Consider the following 15,829-nt stretch of genomic DNA (forward strand, 5'->3'; position numbering starts at 1 on the left):
AAACAAGGCCTCTAGTTGCCGTTCCTAGGAGGATATATGAATTAAATGAGTATGTATATATATATAAAAGCCTAATCAACAATCACAACTGAAACAACTGAACAGATGACCAAACAGGCTGCGTGGGGTGACCTGGTTGGCAGGGGGTTAGGGAGGGCCGACCAAATGACTGAGCAGTGAGCTGTGTGGGGCAACCAGGCCAGCAGGGGGGCAGTGAGGGGCAACCAAACGACCAAACAGCAGGCTGTGTGGGGCAACCAGACCGGCAGGGGTGGCAGTGAGGGGCGACTAAATGATGGAATAGCAGGCTGCGTGTGGCAACCAGGCCAGCAAAGGGGCAGTTGGGGGTGACCAGGCCAGGAGGAAGCAGGGGGGGTGTGTCAGTGAGGGGTGACCAGGTTGTCGGGGGGTGGGGAGCAGTTGGGGGTGACCTGGCCAGCAGGGAGGGCAATAAGAGCAACCGGGCTGGTGAGAGAGGCAGATAGGGGTGACCAGGTCAGTGGGAGGAGCAGTTGGGGACGACCAGGCTGGCAGGGGGGGAAGTTGGGGGCAACCAGGCCAGCACGGGGGCAGTTAGGGGGTGATCAGGCAGGTAGGTGAGCAGTTACGAGCCGGTGGTCCCAGATTGTGAGAGGGATGTCCGACTGCCAGTTTAGGATTGGACCTAAACTGGCAGTCGGACATCCCTCAAGAGGTCCCAGATTGGAGAGGGTGCAGGCTGGGCTGAGGGGGCACCCCCACATGCACGAATTTTGTGCACTGGGCCTTCAGTATTACAGAATGGTTAATGCAGAAATCAAAGGAGGCAAGCCACAGTTGCAGAGCATCCTTTTTAGGACATTTTTTATTGTGAAGTGGACATTCACCTCCAATGCTGATAGCAATGCTGACAATGGATATTCATTGCTACACCAACACATTCTCAGTTCTCCATCTGATCTTGTGTCTTTGAACCAAGTTTGTAAAACTTCTTTGCAATGTTAGTTTCTCATTAAGATATTGCCCTTAGCCCTGGCCGGTGTAGCTCAGTTGTCTGGGGACTGAGAGGTCACCAGTTTGATTCCCAATCAGGGCACATGCCCAGGTTGCAGGCTCAAACTCCAATATGGGGCTGCAGGAGGCAACATACCAATGTTTCTCTCTCTTATTGATGTTTGTCTCTTTCCCCCTTTCCTTTCCTCTTTCTCTAAAAAAATCAATAAAAATATTTAAATAAAAATACACTGCTGCTAATATAACAAGTAAACCCTGGCCTGAAGTTAAAGTACGTACTTGTAATTATCTCCAGGGGAATAATTAATCTTCTCTACTACCAAGCAGAGTATTTTAATGGCAAACTTTCCAATCTCATATTAGAAATAAATGAAAAATAAAAATTGTAAGCACCAGTTGGCATATCATTCCATAGGTTCAATACACATTTTTTTACCGTAGCATTTAGATATGTTTAAGTTTTATGATTATACTAGAGGACCAGTTCATGACTTTGTGCACAGGTGGGGTCCCTCAGCCTTTCTGGTGATTGGGGCCAATTAGGGTCGTGGAGGTTAGCTGTGGAGGTTAGCTGGGCATAGGGATTCTGGGAGGTTGGCTGTGGGAGCACATTGACTACTAGGGGGCAGCTCCTGTGCTGAGCATCTGCCCCCTGGTGGTCAGTTTGCATATAGCAATCCTCAATCACTGAGCCACACCAGCCAGGCAATTTTTAATCCTATATAATAAATGGGTAATATGCAAATTGACACTCATGACCTTGCACAATATGGCCGCCCCCATGGCCACCACAAGATGGCTGGCAGGGGAGGGTAGTTGTGTGTGATCAGGCCAGCAGGGGAAGGCAGTTAGGGGTGACCAGGCCAGTAGGACAGGACAATTGGGGGCAACCAGGCCAGCAGGGGAGGGCAGTTGGGGAGACCAGGTCTTCGGGGGAGGGCAATTGGGTGTGACTGGTCCAGCAGGGAAGGGCCATTAGGGACAACCAGGCTGGCAGGAAAGGGAAGTTAGGGGTTACTGGGCTGACAGGGGAGCAGTTAGGCGTCTATCAGTCTGGCAGAGGAATGGTTAGGGGGTTATCAGACTGGCACATAGGTGAGTAGTTGGGAGCCAACAGTCCCAGATTATTAGAGGGATCCCTGATTGGAGAGGGTGCAGGCTGCGCTGAGGGACACCTCCCCCCCCGCCCCCCCCCCCACTCCAGTACATGAATTTCATACACCAGGCCTCTAGTGTTTTAATAAGCATTAGTTAGCAGTACAGAAATAATGATTATATTTTAGTTTAGTTTAATGAATATAATTTTAGAAAGCATCTCTCTGAAAAACAGTTCAGGTCCTCTTTTGCCTATCAAGAAACTATGTATTTATTTACCTGTCCAGTATTTCATGCAACCTGGCATGTGCCCTGACCAAGAATTGAACGGTGATCTCCTGGTTCATAGGTCAAACTCAACCACGTAGCCACACCAGCCAAGCCATTTTTAAAGTTTTGATGGATAACTCTAAAATTTCTCCCTGAATCTTTTTATTCTGTGTGGTCCTGAGACTATGGCTATAAATCACCTCCTATAATCTATAATTACTCCAGTGGATTAATTTTCTATTTCTAGTTGTCCATTGACTGTCAATTCAGACTTGTTAAAAACATGTGCCCAATCTACATAAACAGTGGCTAAGGACTTCCCTTAAAACATTTATTGATCATCATCTAGGTGCTAAGAGAAGCACATCATGTACCTAAATCTCACAGCTCAGCACTATCTCCATTTTGCAGATTAGGAAACAATTTTAAAGTAATTGCATGAGCTTATATAAGTATATTGTAACATCCATTACAATATATTATTTTCCGAATTGCAGTGTGATCCATATGCCAGGATAATCATATTAAGTTCCCAGGTCAGTAACTTCTGAGTAGCTAGGTTCTAAATTCTCAAAGGGACAGTCAGTTAATTTACTTTTAAAAAGGGGGCGGGGAGGGCCAATTCCTTTCTTAATTAGATAAATTAATATTTGCTGTTAATAAAAGCTACATTTCCACAGAGAGTAAGAATACATACCCATTTAAATATGCAGCTATGCATATTTTTAAATTCAAGTAAAGATATTTATTTTAAACTGCAAGAGACTGGTAAATGACAACAGGACGGGGACCTGGGGCACGTAGTGGTACAGCTGAGTGGTGTAGGCCTGGTCTGCCCAGACTGCTCTATCAAAATGCTTATAAACCACAGAAATGTATTTCTGACAGTTCTGAAGAGGTGGAAATTCAAGACCACGAGGCTGGCAGATCTGGTGCTGCTGAAAGCCCACTTCCTCACCCACAGTCATCTTCTCAGTATAACTTCACATGGCGGAAGGGGCAAGAGAACTCTCAGGCTTCTTATAAAGACACTGATTCCCCTCATGAAGGCAGAGCCCTCATGACCTCTCGGAGGTCCCACCTTCCAATACTATCACCTTGAGGGATTTCAACATAGGAATTTCAGGGAAACACAAACATTCAAACCACAGTAGGCCTCAAATGAGCAGAGATTTTCCAAGAGGTTGCAAAATAATAGTCTCCCTAATCCAATGTCTTCCTACCTAAAGCCTGAGACCAATCTCTTCCTCATGATGAAAAGAGATATAACTTTGACATATAAATGTCAAATAAACTGTGTGCTAAGAAGAGAGGGAAAGGGGTATCCTCTGATCAGGCAAATGGACTAACATACCCAAATAGTCACTCTATTACAGAGACAGCACCTGCCGACTGAGGAGGGAGGGAGGGGGTGAGCAATTCTAAAATAGGCTTGAAATTTTTATCCATTTAACTATCCACAATTTTAGCTTCCACTTATGAGCTAGAATTGTGCCAAATTCTAGGGATTAAGACACTGAACGATGTAGATACTGTCTCTGCCCTTACAGATGACAACGTGTAATAGGAGAAACAGCTGAGAAACCAATGTTGGTGTAAGCACTACAATTACAGATGTAAACATCTCCAAAATGGACTCAAAGCTAGTTTCTATTTCAGTAAGTTACAATCAGAAATTCTATACTTATTCCTGTATAAACTACTGTTTTATTTTTAGCCAAGTATCCATCTGAGGCACCTGTGTACCATTGTAGATTTTATCATAAATATCTGTATTTATCTATACCCCAGCTTAAGAAACTGTCTTACTTTTATTTAAATTTATGGACAAGGGATAGTGCCTGATACAAAGTAGACATTCAATAAGTACTGATTGAGAATAATTAAATGATTGAATGACTAACAAAGAAAAGACTTTTATTTCTCTGTCATTCTACTAGTTGAACTATGGTTTATTTAGTAACCTCAAGACAACAGCCTAAAGAGAAATCCACATTTTTCGCCAGTTCAATTATCTTTATGGCTCCTACTCATCTAGAGAGCTGAGCAAGGATTGAATTGGAGGGGCTAAATTACCAATAGAACTGGCTCCTACAAAGAAGCGAAGTAGTCCTATATAATGAAAGGCTAATACGCACATTGTCCGCCTGAGATTTTGACTCCTTTCTAAGGAGTTTGACCAAATAGGAATTCAACCACCCGCTATGACATGCTTTGACCACCAGAGCAGCATGGAATGAAGGAAGGCCTCGGCTGGCAGCCAGAAGGCCCCAATTGGCTCTGATCGCTGGCCAGGCCTGGGGACCCTACCCATGCACAAATTGTGTGCACTGGACCTCTAGAATCTGTATAAACATGTTCTCTCATTTGTTGCCTACATGCCACAATGGTCTGCTGATGCCATATGATCAATTACTTAAAAATACTTTCCTACCCAATCCAGTTTGGCTCAGTGGATAGAGCATCGCCCTGCAGACTGAAGGGTCCTGGGTTCAATTCCAATAAAGGGCACATGCCTCAGCTGTGAGTTCAATCCCCAGTGGGGGGCATGCAGGAGGCAGCCAATCAATGATTCTCTCTCATCACTGATGTTTCTGCCTCTCCCTCTCCCTTCCTCTCTTTGAAATCAATTAAATATATATATTTTCCCTAGCCAGTATGGCTAAGTGGATAGAGTGTCAGCCCACAGACTGAAGGGACTGAAAGGTTGCTGGTTTGATTCTGGTAAAGGGCAAGACCTTGGCTGTAGGCTCTAAGCACATGAATGTTAGAGACAACTAATCGATATGTCTCTCTCACATCGATGTTTCTCTCTCTGTCTCTCCCCCTCCCGTACATCCTGTCTAAAAAAAATTTTACGTGAGGATTAAAACAAATTTCATAAAAATACTAATGTGGTATATAAATTAAATATTCATTTTGTTAATTAAGACCCTAAAATAATGAGAGCTCAAGACAGTATCTTTAATTTTTTTGAGGACAAAGTTGAGATGGAGAAAACAGATTTGCTAAAGACTTAAAGGTTTAGATTTAACAATTGTTTTATAGGAAAAGAAAAGTTTCAAAAATTATTAAAAAGTGAGCATATGAATAGTTGGCAATAGGGAATAAAATATTAAACCATGACTATAAAGCCTGTGACTTTATATGATAGTAATAAACCTCAATATTAGAAAAAGGGAAGGTATATTTATTAATAGTGGTGATTCTTTTGGTAGGTGTAAAAGCCGAAGAGGTAACAAAACCTATAAGAAGAGGGGGGAAAACTAAATTTGTCTTGCAATTGCTAAAAATACTATCTGCATTTATAAACATAAATGTTTTACCTTTAACATAAATTATTGCAAATCAGTTAAATATATTTATTGTCTAAGCCTCGTTCACTAATGTTTTACTGTACTTCCTTTTATTTGCTCTATAGTTAGCTTTTATACATTTTGAAAACTAGCCCATGGTTCTAGTGTTTCAAATTTAGGTGAACAATCCCAGATTTTCTGTTTACACCACTTGATTTATATACTTCAGTGATGTAGCCCTAAACTTTTTAGATTGAAGAGTTTTTGTTGTTGTTGTTCTGTTTTATATTTAGTTATCCTCATACAATAGGCTTTCCTTTCTCTTACTCCTATTAGTTACCCTGATCTTAACTTTTTCTGGATCTATATAAACAAAACATCACAAGCAACATTGTAATGCTAAGGGTTTCACATTAAGTAGAATGAATAAGCCAGTCAAATATCACATGATCTCACTTATATGCAGAATCTAATAAAACAAAATAAAATGACGAATAAAATAGAACCAGAGGCATGGAAACATGGAACAGACTGATAAACTTTAGAGGGAAGAGGAGAGGAGGGGCAGGAAGAGATTAACCAAAGAACTTGTATGCATGTATGCAATGCCCAGGGACACAGACAATAGGGCGGTGAAGACCTGGGGCGGGGCAGGAACGGTTGAAAGGGGGCAATGGGAAAAAGGGAACATTTGTAACACTCCCAACAATAAGAGTAAAAAAAAAGAGTAGAATGTCCTATGTTTTATTTCCAGTGTATTCTCCTGGTGACCAACATTCAGATAGTCCCTTTATCTGTGGAACATGAGAGTACCTTCAAAGATCAACAGTTATTCATAAATTCCTTAAGTCAAAATTAGAGACTATCATTCTCTAAGTATTAAAAAAATTTTCCCTATTTAATTACCTTATATTTGTTCACCTTGGGGCTCATTTACCATTTCTCTACCCGCATTATTTTGTGAGAGCCTTCTATAATTTATTCCCAAATCTTACTCCTTTTAAAATGTGTATTTTTTTTATATAAATACATTGGAATGATCGGATTATGAAGCTGAAAGAGTTCACAGTCTCATTATCAAACCCATCTTTCTTAATTTTATATTAGAGCTTGGAGACATTAAAACACTAGTTCAAAGTGAAGTAACAGAATGTATTAGGAAACAGAATTCAGATTTTTTGTATTTGAAGTTCTTGTTCTTATTAAATTATATCTTAACTTTCTAAAAACATATTGTTATCGATTTCAGAGAGGAAAGAAGGAGAGAGAGATAGAAATATTGATGAGAGAGAATCACAGAGTGCTGCCTTCTGCACCCCCACCTCCCTCTTACTGGGGATCAAGTCTGAAACCCAGCCATGTATGTGCCCTGATTAGGAATCGAATCATGAATTCCTGGTTCATAGGTTGATGCTCAGCCACTGAGCCACTCGGGCGGGGCTATATCTTAACTTTTTAATATCTATTTTAAAAGACTCTTGGGGAAGAAAACTAATAATCACTTAACACAATATGTGTTTGTACTATATTTTACATGTTCTGTCCGATATTCCACGACTCTACAATGTTCAAAAACTTACAGGATGCATACTTTAATTATGAAAGTAATATTATATCGGACTTTACATTAATTTGTGTCTTTAAAAGTTACACTGTTCTCATCAGTGATTTGGCTTTTCCTCTTTTCAAAACAAAAATGTTAAACTTTTAGTAGCTACAGTCCTTAACTTTAGAAGTTATATCAGATATTATAGTTCTATCAGAGGCCTGGTGCACAAAATTTGCGCACGGGTGTGGTTACTAGGCCTGGCCAGTGCTCGAAGTGCAAGCATCTGGCATGGAAGGGCAGGTCCAAGCTCACCTCTGGGCCTGGGCAGCACCTGGACCCTCAGGCCACCAAGCGCACCCCCCTCTGCCTGAGTCACGACAGCCGAGTCCCCACACGGAAACCCGGTGAGCCCACTGGACACTGTCGGCCAGAGTGCAGCATGGGCCTCTGGGCTGCCCAGTGGCACCGTACAGGCAGCACGCTCTTTCCTGGGTGGCCTCACAGACTGGCTCCTGCACGAACCCACAGGGAGCCCAACCAGCCCCTGCGGTTCTGGCAGTTGCGGCCTGGCTCACCCAGGAGATGCCGTGCAGGTGCAGGGTGGGCTCCTTGAGGGTGCCTGGCACCTGAGCGCAGGAGCTTCCCAGGTGTGCAAGCCCTGGCGTCCCAGGGGGAAGGCAACAGTGGGAGTGAGAGCGAGCTGGGGCAGATACCCCAGTTTCACCGCACCTCTGTTCCCGTCACCCCAGCCCCAGGTAGCCAGTGAGAGGTCGAGTGCATCGACAATGCCTGCCATGTTTCATGCAGCCCCCTGGTGGTCAGCTCATGTCATAGCAAGCAGTTGAACTCCCGGTCTCCTGGTTGAATGACTGCCCAAAGGGACAATTTGCATATGAGGCTTTTATTATATAGGATAGTTTCTAAACAGCTGGTCTTAAAAGGGGAAGCAGAATGAGGATGAAATGTAGAAAAGATCCTTTGACCATCCAAGATCATCCCCCACTCCCATAGCTGGGAGAATAAAAGAATATCCATATATAAAACAACCAATCAGACATAATTTCTCAAAAATGCCAGAGGCACCCCTCCGAGTTCAATGTGCCCCTCAAATCTGCTCCTTCCCTTGTATTCATTTCTGGCTCCATTATATGCAACACAACCCATCCACCAAGTCACAGAACCTAAAAATTTGGGAGCTATTTCTATTCCTCCTTTTCCTCCCTTCCCATATGCTATCAGTTAAGTACATTCCTTCTTTTCAAATTTCCCACATTTCAGATCCTCTCCTACATCCCTATCGCTAGCACCTTGATTCAGACCCTAAAAGCCCCTCATTTGAGTGAGGAAATCTTCTAATTGATCTTCCTCCCTCCACCCCACTTGTTCCAGGGTGACTCATCTTCACATCACCACCAAAGTAATCGCTCTAAAACCCGAATTGTATGTCTCTCCCTTATTTCAAAGTCTGTAATAGCTCCATAATGTCTATGGGATGAAATTCAAACTCTTTCCATTATATGGCCTCTGTCCATATCTACAGCACCGTCTTTTATTATACAGTCTCCCCTCTTCCCCACCCTCTATCATTCAGTCTAATGGACAGCTTGCTTCCTTTTCCCAACTATGCCAAGCTGTTCACTCCTCTGCATCTTTGTCACTCTGTACCCACTCTGTAATCCTGGCTTTTGAACACTCACCATTATCAATGCTCACCTCAGGGTTCACCTCCTCTTTGAATTCCCTTTCAAACCTCACCCTCCCTACCCTTGTGTAAATGGCCATACTTTCAGTTGGTTCCCCCACTGAATTTCTATGAAAGCACTGTAACAGCTGTGTGTGTGTGTGTAGCGTGTGTGTGTGTGTGTGTGTGTGTGTGTGTAGTGTGTGTGTAAATTAATTTGCTAACATGTTTGTCTCCCCTTCTGGAATACAGGCACTGTGGAGAGTTACTGTGTCTTGTTCAATCTTTATTTTCATAGTTCTTCTTTTAATCTGTCATATATTAAAAGCTCAATTATCTAGAATGAATGAATGAACAAAGAAAAGAACTATATAGGATACTCTTGAAAGAATATTTTAAAAAATTAAAATACTAAAAATTATATGACACTGTCCCGAGTATATTTACCTCCCATAAATTCCACATTTTTCTATTTAACATAATTTTTTTTTCATTAAAAACTTAAGATTTATTTCCTGAGGAAATCTGGTCACATGTGTGAACTGACATTATCACTGAGATATGTAGATAATTTTATAAATTATACTAATTGTTTTATTTTATCAATTTAATGGAATATCAAAATGATTTATGGTCAACTCCTGACTATGATAGGATCTGAACAGCTACCCTGGCTTACCTAGGATCTTTCATGTGCTGCTTCTGCCACTCAGCCTCGGCCTCCTTGTTTTCTAAGCTGGCTTTCCCACCTCTAATTAGCCCGCTGCTGGCAAGGAAAACAACAATCTGTCCACATCTAAGTGAGGAGGACACTGACCAGGAGAGCGGGAAAAATGGTTCCTGAACATGAGATAATTTGATAAAGTCGATAAGCTGCACAAAATGAATCGCAGAATCACAAAACTGGATGAGATCATATGCATTTATCATCCAAATAGTGTTACTGTTTGTATTGACTTTTTAAATTCTTTTTCCTATTTTTTAACCCAACAAAGACTATTCCTAAGTTCTTCTGCTAATCCAGTGAATTGCAAGAAATATCTTCTACTGACTTTGAAAACATATGTATTACTTGAGTATTTAGGGATGCAGAATGAAGCCAGGGCACCAGACCCTCCCTCTGCCTCACCCTGCTATCACTGACAGTGTGGCTCAACTCCAGCTTCTTCAGAGGTCAGGCTCTTTGGCTCTGAAATGGGAAGATTACATAGGCTGATCTCTAAAATCACTTATATTTCTAAAACTTTATGCTGTTATGTATCTGCAGCAGTTTAAGTAAGTACAGTTCAAATGTTGAAAGGTATATATTTTCAAGAGTATATTTTCAAGGAAAACACAAGAGTTAGATATATATGGTAAAGTTGTTCTGTTATTAAGTTTTAAGACACATCAATAACATTTCTTTGTGCACTACAGCAGGACAGCAACAACATGTGCCTGGTAACATTGCTCCAAATAAAAATTACAAACTGGCCAACCTATTCATTATGTTTCAAATAATTGTCCCAACGAGACATCATTTGATATTTTTTATCACTTCACAAGATTTATTCCAACTGCCATAATGACCTTCAGTTTCCATTAATAAACTTACATAAAAAGCTGAAACAGTTCAAGCTTAGGAAAGAATTATTCATTTGGGACAATTTAAATGTATTTAGATATATATTTAAATTTTCCATTCTGTTTTCTGTAAATATTCCAAGATTATCCAAAACTATGAGCTTCAAATTCTTACTGTCCAGAGGGAGAACTGTTTGATAACTTAAAAGAAGTACAGTAGTTCCCCTTTTCCATGGGGATACATTCCCACGACCCCTGGTGGATGCCGGAAACTGTGAACTGTGCTGAACTTATGTATACAACTTTTTTCCCTGTATGTATGCACTTATGATAAAGTAGATACAGTAAGTGCTTATCAACAGCAATAATGAAACAAAAAATACAAGAATAAACTATAATTAAAGTTATGTGAATGTGGTCTCTCTCTCAAAATATCTTCCTATACCATATTTACCCTTCTCGTGATGATGGCAGATGATGCAATGCCTATGTGACGAGATGAAGTGAGGTGAATGACAGGCATTGTGACATAGTTTAGGCCACTATAAGGATTATTTGAACATAAGCTCTGTATAATGACAGCCAATCTAATAACCAAGAGGGCTACTAAGTGACTAACAGCAGGTAGTGAGTACACTGCACAAAAGGGATGGTTCATGTTCTGGGCAGAATGAAGGGGGGGTTGCAGAGTTCCATCATGCTACTCAGAATGGCACAAATTTAAAACATATAAATCTTTTTTCTGGAGTTTTCCATTTAATATTTTTGGCATACGAATAACCACAGGTAACTGAAACCTCAAAGAGCAAAACCATGGATAAAGTAGGACCACTGTATATAGATCATACAAGAGGTTACTTTATCATTATGAAAAATATAAGCTCTATAAAGGCCAGTTCTTGTTAATAAAAATCACTGATATAATTCAATTACCAAGTATACTTTTTGTTATGCAATTAGCACATGATTTAGCTTAAATTAATACAGCTTTAAATTAAGATGGGGAAAATAACAATACATCAGGCACAAATAATTCTTTACACTTTCCATATTCTTAATACTTTTTATTATAGTACAGTTAGTTATTACATTTGTGCAATAAGAAAAGATAATGAAAGTTCTATCTCTACATTTGATTCTTAAAATCTTCATATCACCTTGGTTGTAGAGGATATTTTATGAATTGGACCCCAAAGGCAAGATAAGTAAAGGCAAAAATAAATGAATGGGGCTATAGCAAACTAAAAAGTTTCTGCATAGCAAAAGAAACTGAAAACAAAACAAGAAGACTACCAACCAAATGCGAGATGATATTTGCAAACAACAGCTCTAAGGGGTTAATATACAAAATATATAAAGAACTCATACAACTCAGCACTAAACAAACAAACAATTCAATTTACAAAGTGAGCAGAGGACCGGAACAGACACCTCTCCCAAGAAGACATACAAATTGCTAATAGATATATGGAAAGATGCTCAACTTCACTAGCTATTATGGAAATGCAAACCATAACTAAAATGAGATGCCATCGCACACCTGTCAAAATGGCTATTATAAACAATACAGGTAATAACAGTGTTGGAAGATTGTGGACAAAAAGGAACCTTCATTCACTGCTGGAGGGAATGTAAACTGGTACAGCCACTATGGAAGACAGTATGGAAGTTCCTAAAAAAATTAAGAATAGAGTTGCCATATGACCCAGCAATCTCTCTTCTGAGTAACTACCCGAAAAACTCAAAAACATTTATTTGAAAGATATATGCACCCCTATGTTCATTGCAGCATTGTTCACAGTAGGCAGGACACGGAGACAACCTGGATGAATATGTGGCACGTATATAGTATGGAATACTACTCAGCCATCAGGAAAGATTAAATACTGCCACTTGCCACAACATAGATGGACCTTGAGAATATCATGCTAAGTGAAATAAGTCAGTTAAAGCTAAGAACCATAACACTTCACTCATATGTGGGATATAGAACAGAAACTCATAAACACAAACAGTATGGTGGTTATCAGAGGAAAGGGGGTGAAGCGATAGTAAAGGGTAAAAGGGACCAAACGTATGGTGAAGAAAGATGAAAGTGTGTTCATTAATAATTTGTATGATAGTACATCCAACTTTCTAGAGCTCCTGAAAATTAACACAAAACCTTATTGGTGAAACATACACCATACAATCCAATATCAATATTCATATTAAACAAAATGAACAAATAAATCTTTCCAAATCAATTTTACTTTACTACTACGGGGGGGGGGGGGGGGGGGGGGGGGGGGGCCCGCAAGGGGACACAATAGTTTTGTCCTTCATGCTCAATTACAAAATTAGACTAAACTATGTTACAAACACAGAAACATTAAAAGATCCTGTTTACACAACTGGAATAAATAAATCATCAGGCACTCCCTCAAATGCTGAGATGTAATTTACTCAAGGTGATTTGACAAATACCTTTTGTTATTTGGTCATTATGAACTATCAATATAAAATCTGAGATGAATCTGACAAAGGGAAATAAATATTTTTTTGCACAACAGTCCTGCTATGGCAGAATATATTGAAGGCGACCAAAGTTTTGCCACCCCAAAATGTACCTTTTGGGATATAAGTTTTTAGCTGGTTTTTAAGAAACAAAAGACTCTGAAAGAACATCTGACCCTCCTCTCCCTTTACCTGCCTACAGGAATTCAGATAGAAGAAAAATGTGCTTAATGGAAAAAGAGCATCACCTTAGCATCACAGTATAAACTAAAAGTGTCAGGGAGAAATGCAGCAAAGCCTGTTTGTTAGACGTCTCTCTGTGACCCGCTGTTCCTGGGAGGCCCAACAAGAATTTGTTTAGCACGTGTTTGCTCTTTTCCTCTACCTGTAAACTGTCTACTTTTTCTTAGGAATCCCAGACTCCTGGCCTCGTCTCCTTTGTCCAAAGGGCTGTATGAACCTCAACTGCCCAAAGTGTCTTCTGGTTTCCCCTCTTGTGCTACCTCCAAAGGTGTATCAGTATGAATTCTGGAGATTTTCTCCTGTTGCTCATGTTAACTTACTAGCCCCGTTAGAACTTAGAAGGTGGGAAAAGAATCACTTTTTTTTTTTCTTTTTTCTTTCGCCTTCACTTATATCCTTAGAGCCATACAGACATTACATTTTCATCATTCTTTCCTGCTTGGTGTGAAGTGGGGCTTGCCTGCACTTGGAGTGCTCAGAAGAAATCTACCACATTCTGGAAGCTTTTCCACTGCAAGTGACCTTTAAGTTTTACATAGCAATAGCAGATTCCTGCATGTCCTAAGAAGCCTGCATTGCCTTTTTTTTGTTTGTTTGTTTGTTTTTTTTTTGTTTTGTTTTGTTTTTTTTGTCTAGCGGATAAAGTTGCTGCTTAGCATTATCATATTTTCCATTCCTAATCTGAAGAGGGAGGCTCTCTACCACGTAGTTTCCCACTCAGGATTAACGTCACCTGCGGAGGGAGAGCGAGACGAGCGGCCCCTCTCACCTTGTGGAAAGGTTTTGGGTGGCCACGGTGATGGAGGGATAAGAGCCAATTCCGCCCACAGCACTACCTGTGGCTCCCCGAAAACGGGGTGTGGGGAGAAAAGCGATGGTTGGGGTGATAACAAGGGCCTCCTTTGTCCGAACCATATTTGGGGAAGTGTTTCACAAGGTGTGAATCCCCTCGCTCCGGTGAGAAGGGGGAATCGCGGGGACCCCTCTCCTCTCCCTCCTCCCTCCATCCGGCCCCACGCGCTCAGCCCTCACGCCGGACCGGGTGAGGAGGGAGGAGGAGGAGGAAGAGGAGGGAGGCAGCTGGTCCCCAGGGTCCCCTCCAGCAGCTCCCGATCGCTGCTGCAAGGCCTGGACCGTGCCCGCGGCCTCGGGGCACCGACCCGGAGGAGCGCCCGCTGCCCTCCCAGCCGCCCCGAGGGCCCCCGGCCGCGGCCCCGGACTCACCGCTCTCCACCTCGCCGCCTTTCTTGGCGGTCGCCGCGTTCCCCATGCCTGGGGCGCCGCGGGGAAGAAAGGGTCCGTCCGGGAGGGGAATGGGGGCTGGGGCCGCTCCGCAGGCAGAGGCGACTCCCACGTGTGCACGGGTCCGAGCGGCGAGCGCTCCCGGCGCGCTGATGCCCCGCGGACCGGCGGGAGGACGGGGCGGGTTCCGAGCGCGGGGACCCAGCGAACTCCTCGGCCCCGGCGAGCCGAGCGCGAGCGGCGGCGGCGGCGGCGGCGGCGGCGGCGGCCCGGCGGCCACGAGCAGACACTCCCCCTTCCCGCCCCGCCCTCCCCGCGCGCCCCCGGCCCCGCGCGCCCGGCGCCCCGGCCCCGCTCCTCCCCGCGGGGCGCGCGCCCCGGATGTGACGCACCCGCCCGGGACGCGGATGCCGGGCCAAGGGGGGGTGATCGAGCCGGTGGGGTGCACCCGGGCGGCCCGGACTGGCTGGCGTGCGGCCGCCGCAGCCGGATGCCGTGGTCCGGGCTGGCGTCCGGTGCGCCCGGGTCTCCCGCGCCCTGGAGCGGGGCCGGGCAGCCGCGCGGGGCTTTGTAACCCGCATCGCCCAGGCCTCTGGCGCCAAGGCCGCCTTCTCCCCGCAGACCCGGCCGGAGAGCCGCACCTCGGGGTAGGAGATGCTCGCGAGGGGACATCCCTGCTCCTGACCTCCGGGTCCTGAGGCCTGATCGGCTCCAGCCGCGGAAACAGCCTGGTTCCAGCCACGACCGTGGTTCGGCGCCTCTGGCCTCGCAGACGCCGAGCTCTAGGGCACCAGCGCCGGCCCCTTGGGTGTTTCCAGCGCCGGTTTCGCCCGCAGGTTTCGCGGGTCGCGGACACAGGTTTTGTGGGACACCCCAGGCGGAGATCAAGGAAAACATCACGGTTTCTACAGAATGCCTCTTGCTGTGCGGCGTTGTCTGTAGCAGCTTTCTGTGTAGATATCAAAATAAACGCATTTCCAACTGCGTTTTTATTAATATGCATCGTAGAGCACTTAAATCTGCGAATGGCTTTACTTAACGGGTGACTTGTGTGGCACTGTAGTACGTTCTTGTTGCATGTTTCTTTGAACTTGGCCCTGTGAGCAATTATTTATTCCATACTTAGTATAGAAAGACTGCCTTCCCGAGGGGCAGAGACCACACACATTATTTTGTGTTCCCAAGGCAATCGGTGTTTAAAGGATACCTGTTGATTTGAAAGTAAGCCGGGAAAATTTCTCAAAATTTAAAAAGTATATATTTTTCATTACTGACAAAGATGCAGTGGTATCTGTACAAGTTTGTCAGTACTATTATAGTAAGCTTTTCCTGCTATTTCTTATTACCGGGTCTGTTCAATCATTTTAACAGACAGATCACATACTGTATTTTAAGTACTAT

The 15,829-nt window shown here is 43.2% G+C and overlaps 1 protein-coding gene across 1 annotated transcript in view; it reads right to left on the reverse strand.

The window, feature by feature from the left end:
- The window catches only part of PRKACB (protein kinase cAMP-activated catalytic subunit beta), a 100,300-nt gene extending 85,551 nt beyond the window's left edge, over positions 1-14,749 (reverse strand). Inside the window, exon 1 of the mRNA XM_084873214.1 lies at positions 14,411-14,749. Coding sequence (XP_084729340.1) covers positions 14,411-14,456 — 46 coding nt within the window. The 5' untranslated portion in view covers positions 14,457-14,749. The remainder of the gene's footprint in view (positions 1-14,410) is intronic.
- Positions 14,750-15,829: the final 1,080 nt, after the last annotated feature.

The sequence above is a fragment of the Pipistrellus hanaki genome (assembly GCF_964339955.1).
Source record: "Pipistrellus hanaki genome assembly, chromosome: 2".
Classification (NCBI taxonomy): Eukaryota; Metazoa; Chordata; class Mammalia; order Chiroptera; family Vespertilionidae; genus Pipistrellus; species Pipistrellus hanaki.